The sequence below is a fragment of the Notechis scutatus genome, chromosome 2 (genome assembly GCF_049901735.1).
Source record: "Notechis scutatus isolate UNSWTSFEM ecotype Mainland chromosome 2, rNotScu1.2, whole genome shotgun sequence".
Taxonomy (NCBI): Eukaryota; Metazoa; Chordata; class Lepidosauria; order Squamata; family Elapidae; genus Notechis; species Notechis scutatus.
Window position 1 is genome coordinate 237,747,492 of NC_142010.1, and position 18,613 is coordinate 237,766,104.

The 18,613-nt window shown below is 35.9% G+C and overlaps 1 protein-coding gene across 4 annotated transcripts in view; it reads right to left on the reverse strand.

Annotated features, from left to right (window-relative positions):
• Positions 1 to 18,613, reverse strand: part of ERBIN (erbb2 interacting protein) — an 86,623-nt gene that overhangs the window by 11,875 nt on the left and 56,135 nt on the right. For 2 of the 4 annotated variants that reach the window (XM_026670556.2, XM_026670557.2), the window contains exons 16-22: positions 17,668 to 17,789; positions 16,295 to 16,465; positions 14,697 to 14,876; positions 12,748 to 12,862; positions 11,002 to 11,185; positions 8,308 to 9,823; positions 1,610 to 1,753 (exon numbers count right to left, since the gene is read on the reverse strand). In XM_026670556.2, coding sequence (XP_026526341.2) covers positions 1,610 to 1,753; positions 8,308 to 9,823; positions 11,002 to 11,185; positions 12,748 to 12,862; positions 14,697 to 14,876; positions 16,295 to 16,465; positions 17,668 to 17,789 — 2,432 coding nt within the window. The remainder of the gene's footprint in view (positions 1 to 1,609; positions 1,754 to 8,307; positions 9,824 to 11,001; positions 11,186 to 12,747; positions 12,863 to 14,696; positions 14,877 to 16,294; positions 16,466 to 17,667; positions 17,790 to 18,613) is intronic. The other 2 variants (XM_087958359.1, XM_026670558.2) reach the window with 1 other exon arrangement.

Genomic DNA, 18,613 nt, shown 5'->3' on the forward strand with positions numbered 1-18,613 from the left:
TCTTTCCCATGATTCCTACTGAACCAGACTGAGAGACCATTTAAAGGCTCAGGAACCCTTTGCAGGTGTTATGGCTTAATTAGCTGATTAGAGTGGGACACTTTGAGCCTAGAATATTGAACCTTTTCACAATATTCTATTTTTCTGAGATTGTGGATTTGGGGTTTTCATGAGCAGTAAGCCATAATCATCTCTATTATGACATATCACGGCTTGAACTATCTTGCTTTCCCTGTAATGAGTCTATCTCATATATTAGATTCACCTTTTAAGTTGCATTATTGAAATAAATGAACTTTTGCATGATATTCTAATTTTTGAGTTTCACCTATATATACTTTAACCTGTGAATAAATAAATTTATAAATTAATCATTACTACTTCTAAACATGAATAGGTAAAGAAATATATTTATTTGCATAAAAACATTTATGTTTTGAAATTTTCCCAAAAAAAACAACCTTCTCATAATTCAGAATCAACTTGGAAATTGAATCGTTTAAGAAATTCAAAGCAAGAGGCTATCTATTTATGTTTAAAATCATAGTGGTACTGAACAAATGTTAGCTATACCTGGTCCTATAAGTTACAGTTATTTCAGTGCCCTTGTTGTCATGTGATCAAAATTTGGGTGTACTCATGATGATAGGTAACTTCAATTCTCTCACCCATATCCTCTCTCTTCTCTGCTGCCCTGCACTTCACTGCTTCTGCCATTCCTGCTACCATGTCTCTGCTGCCTCTGGCTAACCTTCACAAGGTGTGTCTGGGCCCTTTGCAAGGCAGCTGTAAGCCAGGTCAGGCCTTCTTCCTGAGGCTGTTAATGCTGTTGTCCAATTTGAAAAGCTCACAAGAAGGCTTACAAACTTGCAGTTTGGACAAGGACACATCGACCTTAGGCAGAAGGCAGCTGCCTTACAAAGGGCTAGGCAGGTGCACCTTGCCAACAGTGGGAGGAATAAGACAAGAGAAGATTAGCTGAAGGGTGGCAAGATCATTGGTACACAGGGTAGCCAAAAGGGCAGAGAGTGGGGCAGAGATAGGCAGGTATGGGTAGTTGAACAGGAAGCAGCTCCTTATCTTACTGAAATCTGGAACTGGGACAAAGCTGGGAATGGCTTGAGTCAGGGTGTATCATAATGACTGGGTGGGATTTGGTTAACAGTGGCAACTGACATTATCACCACTAAACAATGTGGTCATGTAACATCATGCCTTATGACTGCATCACTTCATGATGGAAATTCCAGGCTCAATTACTGCCATAACCTGAGGATTCCCTGTATGTTTGTATTTCATCAAAATCTTTTAAGTCATCTTCCAATGCAACAAACAAACTCATTCCATATATAAGCTGTCCCACAGACTAAAATATGCCAATGAATATTTTTAAAATCAGAAGATGATCTGCTGTTTGGCTCAGGGCAGGAAATGCAGTAATATTAAGGGGACAGGTGGATTCATGCATTATTCTTAAATCCTTACCTTTTAAAATCATTACAGTAATGAATAAAATCAAACATAGTAAATATTTCACCAATTGCAAAAATTCAATTGCAAGTCACTTCCAATGTCCTTTTAACAAGTACTTTGTTAGGAATGTACTCACACGAAGAACTGGAACACCAGAACTTCTTCCGTCTGCAACACTCAAAGCAATATTGCCCTGGCTGCCATGCAGATCCCTAGAGCTGCCACAGTAAAAGTTGCTAACTGGAGCATAATTGGAATTAAAGGACCGTGACAGCATGCTCTGAATAAAGAGGGGACAGATAACAGAGATTACTGCAGCATGCATAAATCACAAGGCCTGTTATACACAAAGTCAGTGCAGACACACAGATTGCATATCATGTTAGAACCATGCAAACAAAGAAGCGTCCCGCTGTGAATACAAAATCTTGGTTACATGCCGTGTGATTTTCACAATATAACCGAACATGCTGTCTGGCATAATCACCACACAAAGCACAGTATACTGCCATTCATTTGCCAGGACTGCCTCCCGCTATCTGCCCATCCCACGAGACCAGATAGAGTAGGGGCATGCTCCAGGTCCTCTTCCTGAAATCTTGCCATCTAGTTAGACCTTGGAAGTGTGCCTTTTCCATGACTGCTCTAAATTGTGAAACACCCTCTCATCAGGAATTCAAGAGAAAGCCCCCCTACACCAGCTTTTCAGAAGATCTGGCTTTTTGGTAGGTGGCGAGGATTGTATGGATGGAAAGTATGGAAGGAGAGCAGTAATCCTGCTGTGGGGCATCCCAAAGAGATGATTCGGGTTCAGGGTTTTTATTTGTGATACACTGGTAAAAATCAAGATCCTTCAAGTATTGAAAGAATTATAGCAAAATGGACAGGTTCATTTTTAAGGACTGATACCACATGAAATTTGGTATCCAGAACAAGTCCTTGGCACACAGTATATAAAGGATGGTTTTAAGTATTACCATCTGGATCAGAGTTGGTATTCAGCAGATTCTGACCAGTTCTGGAGAACCGGTAGTGGAAATTTTGAGTAGTTCAGAGAACCAGAAATACCACCTCTGACTGGAGATTTTACAGTATCCTTCCCCTGCCATGCCTACCAAGCCACACCTACAGAACCGGTAGTAAAAAAAATCCCACCACTGATCTGGATGAATGGATTTAAGTGTTATAGAACTAAGATGGGCTGCATATTTTCATGTTTGTTCCCCAGAAGGCAACATGAGAAATAAAAAGTTTGACTGAGAGGCACAGCAAGAATTTAATTTATTACTTCTAGAAAAGCTTTCAGATTTTAGTATGGAATATAATATTAAAGGGGAAATTTAGTGGAGTTCTATGAATAATGATGGACGGACTGACGAATGAATGAATCTTTCCTTTCCAAGGCATATTATTTACAGCCCTCTTCATTCTAATGGCACTGAGAGGAGACATGGCTCAACATTTAATTTCGGAAAATTTGTGTTAACAAGTTCCACAAAAGACACACAAATCAACAAAATGTGTGTGTTTAAAATTGGGTTTAAGTTCTCTTTCACAGACCAAACAATAAAACAGCAAATGGTTCAAATATTTCACTGACCCATCTCCCTAAGTATGTATAAGTTGATGAAAGGGGACATTTTTGTATCACCCAAACAGTACAGCACTACAGCAATAACAAGGCAAGATAAAAATCTGAAAAACAACAAATATGTCAAAGTGAAAACCCAATGGAATTTCAGCACTGAAATAGATGAGAGGTCGGCATTAATCAATTCTGAAAAAACCACACAAACTATAAGACTGGGAACCAGATTTAAATTGAAGATCAATATCCCCAAGTGCTATTTAACAATATTTTCAGTATTATCAAAACCTAATGAACAAAGTAGCTCTAAAAAAATTCCTACAGAAGGAAGCATCCTTTAAAACTAGGTTTACTCAGAGTGATCTCTAAGAACTAATGGAACAAGAGACAACCTAGAAAAGACAACGTTAGACAAAGATTGAAGAATTGGTATTAAGCTCTAGCATGAAAGAAAACCAAGCCTGTCTCTAACAAAGTACAATGTTTTAATGCATCTTGAGATTGTAAAGATAGCTCTAGGAAACTTAAATACCTTCAAGGATGTCAATGTTTCTAAATGTACTGGCTTGAACACCATAGTGGAGAGATTACTTTGATTACAAAAGATTACTTTGACTACAAAAACTTTGCCCATAAAGATATATTATATTTATTTCAGCATCATAGTTTATCATGAGCTACTATGAAGTCATTTTGCATGGTTATTGCTTCTTCTTATTGGTTACAGCCTAGTTCCCAAAACAAAACTGTTAAATATATTTAGATATATTAAGAAGAAGCTTCTCCCAAATCTATAGCCATAAGAAATGTTTTTACTTTGTTTGTTTTTTTACTGGTTGTTGTGTATGAGTTTTATTGAAGTAATATAAATTGTTTTGCTTGTTTCCTGCTGTGCTCAAAATAGTTTGTGCCAGACTGTATTACAATTAATTGTTTTAATTCAGTTCCATTATTTCCTAAAACGTTTTTTTTTAAAAATTTTTAATCCTAATGTCAATCTTTTTGTAGGCTAGGCAACAGCACTCAGCCTTAAGTACCATCCTATTTTTGTGGCTTTAAAGTAAAAATATATATAAAAAAGAATAGGGGATTGTTTTAACTTCTCATTATGCCCTATGATATACAACTTAGAAACAGTTTGAGCATTTTAAACTAATATAACATTCAAGACAATCCAAATTTTGCTCTAGACCCTCAGAACATTCTTAATGTGGCCCATTCTGTGTTTTTTTATTCAATTTTTTTTCTTGCTTTCCCTCTTCTAATAAAGATACCACTGAGGCAGAAAACTAACATAGACTACACAGTGAAAATACTTTTGTAATTCAAGCGGAGATAGGCATAAATTAAACATGATATTGTACATAAGAGGAAGAGAAAGTATCCATCATTTCTCAAAATTCTGTGGAGGGATAGAGGAAAAGAAATTTGCTATTGCCATTCAAATCTAAAGCAGATAAGACTTTCCAGCAAAAATTCATAAAATTCACAAAAATTTAATTGCAGTCTAAGGCAGTCTCATGTTCCTCAAACATACTATTAACTAATTAGAATTAAAGCAAGTTTTTTTTAAAGTTCCAGTTTCCACACTGTGTTTAGGTATTTGTGTATTTTACTTATACTGGATGACAGTTACTCTCTCTCTCAGCCCAAACTTCTCAACAAGTTTGTTGTGAGGAAAACAGAATACAAGAATATTAGGTATGTTTTCCACCTTGAGTTATATTACAAGTAGTCCTTGGTTAATGTTAGTAACTGGGACCAGAATTTTTGTTGCAAAGCAATGCAGTTGTAAAGCACGAAATCATGAGACTGCATAGCTTAACAACAGCAGTCCCAGCACTCCCTGTTGTCCTCATTAAGTGAGGATCAATAGGGGGAAAGTAATGAAAACTGAAGAAATAAAAATTCCTTTTGGAAATAACATCAAGAGTCTGGATGAAGATGATCACTAAACATAGCATCCTTCAAGGATCCTGGCATTCTTCAAGCTGACAATATCAAGCACAGTGAAGATTAGAAGCACTTCTAACCTTCAACAACAAAAAAATTAAAAGTGAATATAGAACAGGAAGAAGATGATCTTAATCTAAACTCAGTGGAGGAAATACCATCAAGGTATTTACACTTGGCAATTCCAATAATTAGATACATAGCTGGAATAGTGGACTGGACTCATACAGAACTTAAAACTGTGGATGGGAAGACCGGAAAAAATGATGATGCAGTGATGTTGATAAGACTCCACCTACCAAGGAAAATAGGTAGGTGTGGAATGTTGCAAGTATACCAGGCAGCTGAAGAAGAAGAAGAAAAGGGCACTGGAAGAATATCTGAAGGGCAGTGAAGAAGATGTGCTGAACCTACTATATGAGGAAGGTTTACTGAATACTGGAGAGACCAAACTGGTCGAAAGAAAGACCAAATGAAGACTAGAAAAGAGACATGGCAAGGCATTATTAGTAAAAAAAAAAATAGCAGGAAAAGCAGATAACAATAAGGCTTGGTAATAGCTAAGAGCATGAAGTTGAAGAAAGAGACAGAGGAGCTAATTAGGGTTGCACAAGACATTAAAAACAAATGCATATAAAGGCAGAATTGAAAAGACAGCAATAAACGGCAAGTACTGCCTCTGCAAAGACGCTGAAGAAACAATGGACCCACTTAGCTGCTGCAAGAAGCTGCTGCACAGATTGAGTACAAATTAATACTGAGAATCTCCATATACATTTACAAACCATGACATGACAAAATAACAACAATAGTATATTGGAAGATCTGCAAGAAAAACCATTTGCCTGGAAGCAAGAATTGGTGGGATAACAAAACAGAAAATGTCATAGAAAATGAAGAAGCTAAAGTGGTCTGGGATTTTAAAACTCAAATGCATAAACCCCTGCCACATAACATCCCAGACTTAAAAATTGTCAGTAACAGGCAAAATAGTCTGATAGTAGACAGTGCAATAGGCGGCAACAACAGACATACAAAAAAGAACTGGAGAAAGATCACAATATAAAAAGACTTGCAAACAGAAGTAGAACGACAAAAGAAAGCAATGACAGTGCCAGTAATAATAGCAACCTTGGATATAATCCCAAAAGCTCTGGAGCACCACTTGAACAACATCAGCATTGATAAAATACCCATCGTACAATTGCAAAAGGCAGTTTTACTTTGAACAACTTATATCTTGCAACAATACTTTTAATATCATCAAACAACACCCAAATCCCAGGTTCTTGGGAAGGACTTGATAGATAGATAAAAATGTCAAATTCAGACTAAACATCTGGCTGAGAGTATGCCCAGCAGTAATATATAAAGTTCAAATCAATCTGCAAATCTGCATTTAAAGGAAAATAATACTGAATATCCAACATTAGAAATATTCAAGAAAAGCATTCCTCCATTCCAAGGTATAATTGCTGCAGACACACTAGGTGGATGTTGATTCCTATAGAACGGACCAACATCAATATATATGAGCCACATAATATAATTGTTTACATTCCATAATGTATTTCTATGTATACATAGTATGGAAAATACACACACACACAAACACAAACACACACACTTGCCTGAGTCTTTAGCAAGGATGACTACTGCCCCTTTCTTCCTTTTGGGTTTTGTTTTCATTGTCATCACTATTCTGTCTTGGTATGTGTGAACATGCATCTGTGTGTGTGTGTGTGTGTGTGTGTGTGTGTGTTCTTAAATGTTTTAACAAGTGTAAACCACCGAGAATTGCTGAGAGTCATGTGGCATATAAATTTAGTAATTATATAATTGAAAAGTTAACTTTAATAGAAATTGTAGCATTAATCCTCAAAAAGCTTGTGAACTTAGCTACTTTTTAATACATTTAAATATATAGTGGAAATGTTTAAATTTATATTTAGATGAAAGTTTTTACAATAATCTCTTGTAATTTCTGTTGAACAGATTCCTTTAAAATATCTGAGAGTATAGTTTACCAGATAGGAAACCTTCTGTTTTGACTTATTTAAAATTTCCTGTTTATTTGCACAGTATTCTAATGTCAAACTGTTAATGTACAAAGCTGGAAGAAATAGATAGCTAGAGCAACCAACTATCTTTTGAGGGAAATAGGCCAGAACCAAACACTTCTAAGGGAAAACTAAAAAATTTATATCGAGCAAATAATCCCAATCCTTGACATCTGACAGTCAAAAGATGACTGAATTTATGTAAGCATGCTTGCTAATAGACTTCAATATCATACATGAGGCCAAATGAGTGTTATATTTAACAGTTTACCACATCAGTAGTTTTCCTCTAATCCTCTACTGCTGTACCAGAAAGCTAGTTTTGTATTGGGGGGGGGCATATTGGGGGGCTGGAAAAATATGGAAGGGCAACAAGTGGGACAATACATATCAGTGCATAATTGATGTATGTGTAAGGATACGTCAAGACTGAGAACAAAAACAAACAAACCCAGTTTGATGAAATTTCTATGTGAACTAGGCATATTATGTACTATATTGAATTTATCCTAAGATTCAAGTTTCTGTGTTACTAGAAATAGGTAAACCTTGACATTCAACCAGAATTGAGCCCCAAATTATGGTCATAAATTGTACCAGTCATTAAGTAAGTCACCATGTTTTTATGATTTTATGACCTTTTTGTAACTGCTGTAAGGAATTTTGAATTTAGTTTGTAAGTAGCCCTGGGGAAATCCACTGTGACTTCAAACATCCAGTAAGGGGCTGGTCATAAATTGAGGATTACCTGTATATTGCCACTTTCCTTAGTACGTCAGAAAAATTAAATCATTTGAAAAATTTCAATCAGCCCTCAGTGAAGTAAGTATATATTTGATACTTTTCATTTATACAAGAATGTATTATCAGTGAAGTAATAGCCATGTCACTTTAATAGGATATTTTATTATCTCCGTGTTTCAAACATGCTGCTGAAGATGGATAGATTTTCATCTGTTTAGATGTGATAAACATTAATTTTATGGCAATAATTTTCTTGATGATTTTAGAATTCTTCCTTCCAAATAAAGCATACTATGTACCATACTAAAACATCTAGCTGGGTAATTCTAAAGCTAACTTATCTATTGTAATGAACATGAGTTTATTACTAAACAAGTTATTGAAATTTTGAACTGTACCACAACCGCACATACCTTAAAATGGCAGGCTTTTACCAGCTTAATAAAAAGCAGACGGCTGAATTCAAGAAGAGGAAGTAAAACTGCTTACCTTTTCTAACTTTTTGGCTTCTATGTGCCGTAGTACTTGTTCCCTCCAGTCATGAGGAACTTTTTTTCCTGTAGGATCCATCAGAGAGTATTCAGAATTAACTCTTGGACTTGTTCTTTTAGACGGACTAGTCCTTGAGTAATTGAAGTCACTAACCGACATAGTTCTCTCTGGTATATCATTTGCTGAAGGACGGGCACTCTGAGGTCTGGGTACATTTGGTCCATCCATGCTGTATGTTCTTGCAGAAAGAGGTCTCTGTTGACCTGACAATTTTGGCGGGACTCTTCCCGCTGAATGCAAATCCCTATACGTTAAATAATCCCCCTCAGAAACCAGAGGACGGCGTGAAGATCCAGAATCAACATTAACTGAAGCAGTAGAAGACACACTACTCTGTCGCTGGAGAGTATTTCGGGTTGCACTAGAAGGATGCCTGTCATTTGGTGAAACAGCCCACATTTCCATATGCCTACCACCCATTCTTTGATGCATATTATAGGCAGCACTAGCTCTAACGTTATTATGGTTAGAGAAATTCATGTTGGCCGAATGTTTTGCAGAAGTGCAGCTCTCTGTACTATCCAGTCTTGGTAAGCGCTGAGAAGACAAACAACTTTGTTCAGCTACAGGATTTTGTTTCTGGAGCCACAAAGACTCTTTGGGTACAATATTGCTGCTATATTGTATATTATATTGGGGGGTAGTGAATGGTTGTGAAGAATTCAATCCTCTAACTGTATTGGTATCTTCAGGATTATGATTCAAATCAAATTTAATTGCTGCTTTTGTAGATATTAAATCAGAAGATGATGAACATCCAGGAAATACTTGTAATGGCTGATCATACAGAAGAGTAGCTGACTTGCTCCGGACTATATTTTTTCCATCTGCAGCCATACCTGCTGATTTTATTGCTGGATTGGGGTGCTGGGATCCACCGTCATTTATAATATCACAGACTTTTAGAGCACCGGTCTCCATGTTAGTTATGCTATGGGATTTCACCACTGGCCCACTCCTCTGGGGAGACAAGTCTTCAGTACTTTTTGAAAGACACATTTCTGAAGAAGAATCGGTATCAATGGTGGCACTTCTCTTTAGCTCTGACTTTCCTGCAGAGCATGGCATATCTTCAGAATGCCCATTGATATTATTTAAAGGGCACACATTTGGATATTTTTTTTCATTTTCCATTTGTTCAATTTCTTCTTTCATATGGTCATTTATCAAGTCCTTAATTGACATCTCTGTTGATTTTATTTGATTCATTACATTAGATTGTAGTCCCTCTTCAGTTAATTTGCAGATGTTCCTGTTGATCTGATGCATGTTGTGAGACTCATCAGTGGCATTGTTTAATTCAACACCTTTCTCTATTAAAGCTAATCTCTCCTCAATATTTAAACTGAATTCAGATAGATTTGTGATTTTTTCTGGAGAGTTCATTTTTTCTTCTATCAGAGCATTTACTTCTCCATTTTGTAAAAGACTGTTAGAATTTTCATCTTCGTCCCTGTAAAATAAAGCAATCATAAATATAAGAGCAATTTTATAAAATGGCCATAGTTGATAAATGCATTTTAAGAAAGCAGCATTAAGCTAGATTTAATAATCTGTAGAGACAAATTAACTGGACTCAGAATTAATTGATTTTAATGGATTTTACCTAAGTTTGCATTTAATCTCATACAGTGATCAGACCAAGGTATAATAAACTATTGTAAATACTGTGTAATCAAAAACCTGATTATAGTAACAATTTAAAATATTGTTCAAGAGTTTATTTTAAATCATCTGATAGTTCATTTAATATTTTTTATTAAAATTAATTAAATTAAAAAATAAAATATGGAAACAAGGAGACACCACAGGAAAAAAAAATGTATTCATTTGACCATGTCAGCATCCCTGATCCCACAAGGTAAGCATAAGGAACAATAGTTTTTAAGAAAAAAAAAATGAAAGACAACCAAGACAAGGGGGAGCAGTAAAACCTATCTAAGGTGATAATGGGATTAAATGTCTTTCCAGTCTTTTCTAACAAACAAACAATGTGACACACCAGAAAATTGTGAATTGCATGGTGAGGGGGCAATCTAAAGCTTTACATAAACAGAAACATTGTCAAAGATTATTTCTTTATTCTGAATGAATTTAAATCTTCAAAACAAGATAGCAGAACCAGTTAATGCTTAGTTGAATCAATCCTGGTGAACTGGTGACATGCCAGATAGCTGGAAGATAAGAAATGTTGCCCTTTCTTCAAAAACAGGTAAAAGAATATCCAGAAATTCAATCCAACTGACTTTAGGATTTAGAAAGATGTTTCAGAAATGTATAGAATTAAGTCTAACACCATCTTGAAAACAATGCAATGTATAGATTTGTTAAGAACAAAATTGCCAAATTAATCTTATTGCATTTCTTTGATTGGGTTATTTTGTTAATGAATTGAAGGAATGAGGTAGCCATAATATACATTGACTTTAGCAAACCATACAAGTACCTCACAATATTCTGATTAGCAAACTAATTAAGCATCCTAGATGGCATGACAATTATGAAGAAGTAGAGAGGATGTTTATTAAATTTGTAGATGATACAAAATTGCAGAGGATAGAAAAAATGGACAAAGAAACATTTTATCAATATTTCAAATAGTCTTATAACATACTAGAATATTTCCCAAACCTGATTTTGGTATTGACAGTCATGGTAATTTCTCTGTCTGGAGAACACAATGATGCTTCTTGGCTACTGTCAGTGTTTAGAGATTCTGAATCCGACATTCGGGAAGGAGAGGAACAATTGCTATTATTCTGATTGCTGTTATGGGTGGGATCATCAGATGAAGAATCTACTGCTTTGCTGTCATCTGAAAATAATTTAATTTGATTAGCATATTCACATTACTAACTCATACAAATGTACATCTATAGTATTCATTCAGTTTAAATGAGACTTTTCACAGCCAGTAAAGTCACAATACCCTGGTAGTTTGGAGAATAGCTTAAGAAAAGCACTTCTATTTATTTTATTTTTTTGAAGAACATTTCTGAATGACTCATACTACCCTACTAAATATGCTTAACTACCTAAATAGTTGATTTTACATTTGAATAGGCCAAAGAAACTAATTCTATACTGGTATTAGGATAAGGGTATTCCTTTCTCCCAAATAGTTCCATAATATTCTGATTTCATAGTATGTCATATTTAATGGCTCCATAAAGTTTTCATTTCATAAAAATGAGCATGTTTGTTTTGTAACTTGCATGACTAACAGGAACAATCAGCTTTATACAAAAATACACAATTTTACTTGAAATACAGGTAAGTCATTGACTTACAACAGTTCATTTAGTGACTGTTCAAAGTTACAACAGCACTGGAAAAAAAGTGACTTATAATCTTTTTTCATACTTACAACCATTGCAGCATCCCCATAGTCATATGACCAAAATTCAGATGCTTGGCAACTTGTTCCTATTTGTTGTAGTGCCATGTTTGACAAGCAAAGTCAATGGGGAAGCCAGATTCATGTAACAACCATATGACTAACTTAACTACAATGATTCACTTAACAACTGTGGCAAGAAAGGTCACTAAATGGGGAAAAATTCACTTAGCAACATAAATTTTGGGCTCAGTTGTAGTTGTAACTCAAGGACTACCTGTATTCACCGAGTATACATGAATATATTAAAAATTTGTGAAATCATAAGGCAGCAGTTTGTTAAATAAGAACACTTGACCATTTCTTAACAATGAAAATCTTAACAAATTCTGTATTCAAATCCTATAAAATAGCAAATGTATTGAAGAGCACTTAAAAACAATATTAGGAATTTAAAGCATACAAAAAACAAAAATAACAAAATAACAACAAAACAATAAAGACTTCAAACACAAAATAGTAAAACTTTATCATCCTAATCTAACAATATTTGTACTAATTATTGATATTTAAAAAAACCAAAAAGATTAAGATAACGCCAAACAGAACAGTCAATAAAACTGAAAAGCAGCAACCAAACAAAACATAGTGCTCAGAATATCAAACAAACCAGGCTGCAAGGTATAATAAATAGTTGCAGATTTGACTTATTTACTTTAATACAAAATTGAGGATGTGGAAGACAACAAGCGAGAACAAACCCAAACAATAAGCACTGAAATGGGAGAAATAGAATGCAGGGCAACAGCGACAAAATCAAATTTAAGCACACAGATCTGCCTTTACACAGCACTGGGTCTCTTTTGTTACCTAATAGCTGCAATTCAGACACAAACGACTGAAGGAGCATTAAGTAAAAAATATATGAGTATAAATGTATTTTTATGCCATTTTTCAAGCAAAACTCTTTATTTGCAACTTTAGCCATCTCAGAGAAATAGATCTCTTTTTAAAGCATTTATCACTGAATAAATGCCTACCTTTTTTGCTATTGCCAAGTGCTACTACTTTTGGTTGGTTAATGGAAGTTTCTATGAGAGGTGGTCTCATTTCTGCTACTTTCATTTCTTCATCAGAAGATAGTTCTTCTGATTCCTGTAAAAGAAGATGAACACCAGGTTTGTCAACATAACTACAATCTATTTAAACAGCCTTTTAGATCAACACAAGGACCTTAAAGCAGCGGTGTCCAACCTTTTTGGCACCAGAGACGGGTTTTATGGAAGACAATTTTTCACAAAGAGTTTCGATTTTGCTTGCTCACCCACAGCTCATTCCACCTGTGCAGTCCAGTTCTTAACAGGTCAGGGACTGGTACCAGTCCATGGCCTGATGGTTGGGGACCCCGCCTTAAAAGATTTTCCACAAAAAATGTTCCTTAAGAGGTATATAGCTATATTTGAAAGCTAGTCTTCAGAAGAGAGTTTGCCACCAAAAACTGTAAAAATGTTACCTCACTGGATGTTTTAATTTAGGCTAGTAAAATATGGAATGCAGTGAAAAATGTATTTTCCATACTGAATACTAGTAATAATAGTATATAGGATATTTGTAAGTTACAAAAGTCTCATCTAACTTAAGGCTATATAAAAGGAAACATTTATTATACATGACTTCTTTTAACCATGCGGATTGAAATTTTTCTAATATTAATTCTCAGTTATAAAGCTAGGAAAAATAAAAGCAATAGCAGCAATACTTATATTTTATTTGCACAGAAATAATAAAAATATATTTTTGAAATTTGTTACCAGGTAACAAATTAGGTACCGTATTTATCGGCGTATAACACGCACTTTTTTCCCCCTGAAAATAGGGGGCAAATGATGTATGCGTGTTATACGCCGATATAATGTTAAGAAGCCTTCGGTGAATGCTGCTGGGATCAGGGATCAAGGACACAAATGAAATAAGGGGAGGGAGGAAGCAACCGAAGCCTGTCCTTCTCTCTGGGTCAGCTCTCTCAGTCGCTCTCTCGCTCCTCCACCAGCACAGGAAGAAACTGCTTCAAAGAAGCGGGGGGGGGGCTTTTCCTGTCGCCGCAGCTTCCCTGAAGCGCCCGTTTCTCCCCACCCCCACCCCGTCCGCCCGCCCGCCCGCCCGCCCGCAGTGCTCCGTTCTGCCTGCCTGCCTGCCTTCGTTAATGGTTGAATCGGAACAGCTTCGGCTGAGTAAAAGAGGCGAATAGTTATTATTCTCAGCGAAGCTGCTCCCAAACAACCAGAAACTAAGGCAGGCAGGCAGAATGGGACACTGTGGATTGAAGCGCGCGTGGGGTGGGAGTGGGGGTGAAACGGGCGCCGGAATAGCTGCGGCAACAGGAAAAGCCCCCCGCTTCTTTGAAGCCGTTTCTTCCTTGGATGGTGGAGCAGCGAGAGAGCAAGCCTCCTTCTCTTCTCTTCCCCCCGTCCTTGCAAAAATTTTCTGCTTGAAACCGGTCCCTGGTACAAAAAGGTTGGGGACCACTGATTTACCTTATAAGTGGTAATAATATTTAAAAAAAAAAGTTCTGAGCTACCCTTATTTTGCTTCAAAGTTTTTATTTAGAAATTTAATTTTTTTTCCTGAAATTTCCCTCTTAAAATGAAGATGCGTGTTATACGCCTGTGCGTGTTATACGCCGATAAATACGATAATTATTATTCGCATTTATTTAAATTTGCTATTCAGTAAAAAGTTTGATGTTGGTAACTAACAGAGCAATCCTATGCATGACTACTCAAAGGCACAATAGTTTTGGGAAATATGTATAGGATTATTCTATTTTTAGGATGTAAGTATACAATTACCGTATGAAGTATGGAGTTTAGTTATTGTTTTAGATTTATTTAAAGAATGAAAATTATACACTCCTTATGTTTTATCCAAATTTAATGCCACAATGATAGAGATAAAGATAGAGAATAAGACATAAAAATATATAAAATACCTCCAGGGTATCTTCATGGTTAACAATTGGCTTCACATTTTCTGTGATTTTAACTTGATTGTTCATCTGCGAGTTTCTGGTACTGTTCTCATCATCTGATTCATTAGGTTTCTGCACACAGTTTCCCATAACATTCTGCTCTTTTTCCATTTTGTTTTTCACTGGAGTAATTTCTGAAGTCTAAATATTTAAAGTAGTTAAGAGATTCCCATTGGATGAGGCCTCTTAAGCATACCAAAGTTAATATGCAGATATTATAAATAACAATAATCAATATCCCCCCCCTCCTCAGACTTCGATTTTGATATCCGATAAATTTAGCAGTTGTAAAGTATAACCTATTCCAGATGGGCAGCAATATATCTTGATGCATTTCAATAATAAAAGCAAGAATTGCAAAAATAATAACAAGCAGGATTTCACTCACAGGAGTGTGGGACCTTACTCAACAAAATTAGCAGAATTGGTCACAAATAAAGTGGGACTTACTGCATGTTCAAACAAATGAAATAAAAATGCATTATAGTCTAGAGAATAGTAGTATAAATTCATCAAATCCAAAGTCTATCTACACTGGTCCTGACGCCTTCCTACCAGCCTTCCTACCATTATAAACTCATCTATACATGTAAAAAAAGGTGCTATGTATTAATATATATATTTATTGGTATATAGTTAAAACAAAGAAGTAAAAAGCTGTCTTAACAACAAAATGGGAAAACAATTTAATTCTATGCAGGATTATTATTTTCTTTTTTACAATATATCATTTTTATTTCTGTGCTTCTCCCAAAAATTCTTATAGCAAACATGTTTATTTGTCCAATCAAACCATATGCAGTAGTGTGAATTTGTTCCTTGAATTTCAGATATATGGTCTTGACCCAACATATTTTTGCAAATAAGAATAATTTATTTTATAACAGAGCATTAGTACTGGAATGCAGTCAAACTTCAATCAAATTGAAGAATGCTTTGGGTTTTATTTGAAGGATCAACATTAACAAAAGTATAAGTTACCTTCTATTTTTTTTAACAGTAGCTTAGCCCGATGTGTCAATTACTCATTCCAGGCTAGTAGTTGGAAGTACTCCAAGACCCTGCTCAAGTCAGTGTGATATCCATCTGTAGAAAATCTACCAGCTTTATCTCTTCTTGAACAGAGCTGACCTGGCCATTTATCTGGTTGTAACTGACAATGCAGAGGGCTTTTTTGGTGATAGCACCAAGACTTTGGAATCCCCTGTTTTACTATCAGATTTTAAATGCTATTGTCATGTATTCTTTCTATATTCTTAATTATCACTTTGAGGCTGTTTCTTAAGGTTTTTTTTTTTTTTCAGATTTTTAAACAATTTGATTCTTTATAGGGTTATTTTATTCTTTATCTTAGTTTTTATCTATTAGCTGTAATGTTAACTGAATGGGCCAGTCTGCCAACCAAAATTGTGAAACACCTAAGGGTTGTTTTTTTTAATTATTTTCACAATAACTGTAGTTAAAATAAAAATTAAACAGTTCAAATCTTAGCTGCTCTCAAAAATTATTAACCGTGTGGTAAAAAGTTAGACAATTTCAAGCATAACACTGAAACTAACCTTTACTCCTATATCCTTTATTGAAACTTGTTGGTTTTCTTGCTTTGCTTCTTTATTAGTTTCTTCTGTGTTTTCTTCATCTTTTAATCTGTGTACTATTGTTTGAACAGTTTTGACCATATTCTTCAGTTCATCAGGGTAAGGTGTTGGATACCTCTTCAAATTACCCTCCTATAGAAAATAAATCAATTTTGAAATTAACCAATTATAAATTGCAGCAAAGAGTGTTCCACATTCTGATCAATACAGTAAGTGCAAATACTCCTCAATTTACTACAAGAGGTACAGAATTTTGGCTGTAAATCAGGGCAATTGTTAAGTGGGTCACCATGTGACCTGACTCTATTTTATAGCCATTTTTACAGCAGCCGTAAATTAAGTCACCAGCCCATTAAGTAAATCAGGTGGTTGTTAAGTGAATCCAGCATATCCAATGGAAGGTTTTGGCTGTTCTCTGCCAGAAATTGCAGGCATGTGACTACAGGACGCTGCAACCAGTCATAAATGTGAATCAGTTGCCAAGCACCCAAAATGCATTGGCCAGGGGAGGGGGAGCGAATTTTATGGCAGTCAAATCTACTTTATAGGCTGCAAAACATGCTTTCTGAGGATGACATAACTTTAAATGATCATTAAATAAGGGCTACTTGTAACAGAACTTATATCTTGGGTCACTTTCCATCTGGACGATTGCAATGTGCTATACTTGGGGCTGCCCTTGAAGACCATCCGGAAGTGTTGGTCACTTTGCTCATGTTACATCCCTGATATGCAAGCTGCACTTACTCCAAGTTTTCTTCTAGGTACAATGTAAAGTGCTGGTTATCACCTTTAAAACTCTACAAGACACTAGAGCAGGTTATCTTTAGGGCCAGAGGTGGGATTCAGCAGGTTCTGACCAGTAGCAGAAATTTTGAGTAGTTCAGAGAACCAGCAAATGCCATCTCTGACTGGTCCCTCCCCCATCTATTTTCTGCCTCACGAGTCCCAGCTGATTGGCTGGGTCTTCTTTTGTTGCCCTGCATAGGAGAACAGAGCTGGAAAGCAGGTTAGTGGGGTGGGGAGGGAATAGGATTTTGCAGTAGCCTTCCCCCAGGAGTGGGGAGGGAGTGGGATTTGGCAGTAACCTTCCCCCAGGAGTGGGGAGTGAATGAGGATTTGGCAGTATCCTTCCCCTGCCACGCCCACCAAGCCAGCCCACAGAATTGATAGTAAAAAAATTTGAATCCCACCACTGTGTAGGGCCACGTCTCCCTGAGATTATATGCCCATCAGATTATCCACCTCAGCAAAATATTACATCCAAAGCAGTTTGTGGTTCACCTGTAAAGGATGAAACTAAAGCAGGATAACAGAATAAAGCAAATACATACTCTAGGCGGTGCCTCTCTTTCGTCTTTATCTTCATCACATTCAAAAGCCACCTGAGCACGCTGCTTCCTTTGCTCCTCCCACAGTGAAGGATTGAAACTCTCATTATCAGATATGAACATAACTGAATGAAAGTATAAAGGTAAGTTAGAACAAATAAAATAATTCACACAACAGGTAGCATTTCTTTTAAACCTCCTTAACAAAACAGATTGAATGCACTATAAACAGCTAAACTCAAGGTCCAATTTGAAATGAATGAAATTTCCATTTCTACTACTACCTGGCAACAGAGATAGTCAACATGTGAACTTTACTGAAATCAAATGAAAAAATATTTAGATCTGAAAACTCACAATGGTCTTGTTTTTTAAAAAAATAAAATAAAATGTTTTGCACAGGCAGTCCTCAACATGACCAGTTACTTGCTTATCATTAAAAATTACACCAGTACCCACCCTCCACAAAAGGTACTTACAAACCCAATTCTGCTTCTACCCCACCCACCCCCCGACTCATGTGACTGCATTTTGGACACTTGGCAACTCGCCATTTATGGCTGTTTGCAGTATGTGACCCCCAATTCATGATGTTTTTGCTGAAAAATATATACTTCTGATTTTCAGTAAAAAAAGACCGACAGCGAACAATAAATTCATTAACGACCCTGGCCATCATTTAACAACTGCTGCAGTCACTTTATAAGTATGGTATTTGCTTAACAACTGTCACAAAAAAGGTCATAAAATCAGGTCAGTCATTGTGAGGGTCTGCTTTATGACTGCCATGACTTATGACATAATTGGGATAATTATCGTGAGTTGAGGACTACCTTTACTAATTGCTCTAAGTATCACAATTTCAATATTCTGTACAACTGAAAGCCTGCTGAGGAAACAAAACACTTGTTTTTTCCCCCCCAAATTTGTTAATTTATATTTTGGATCA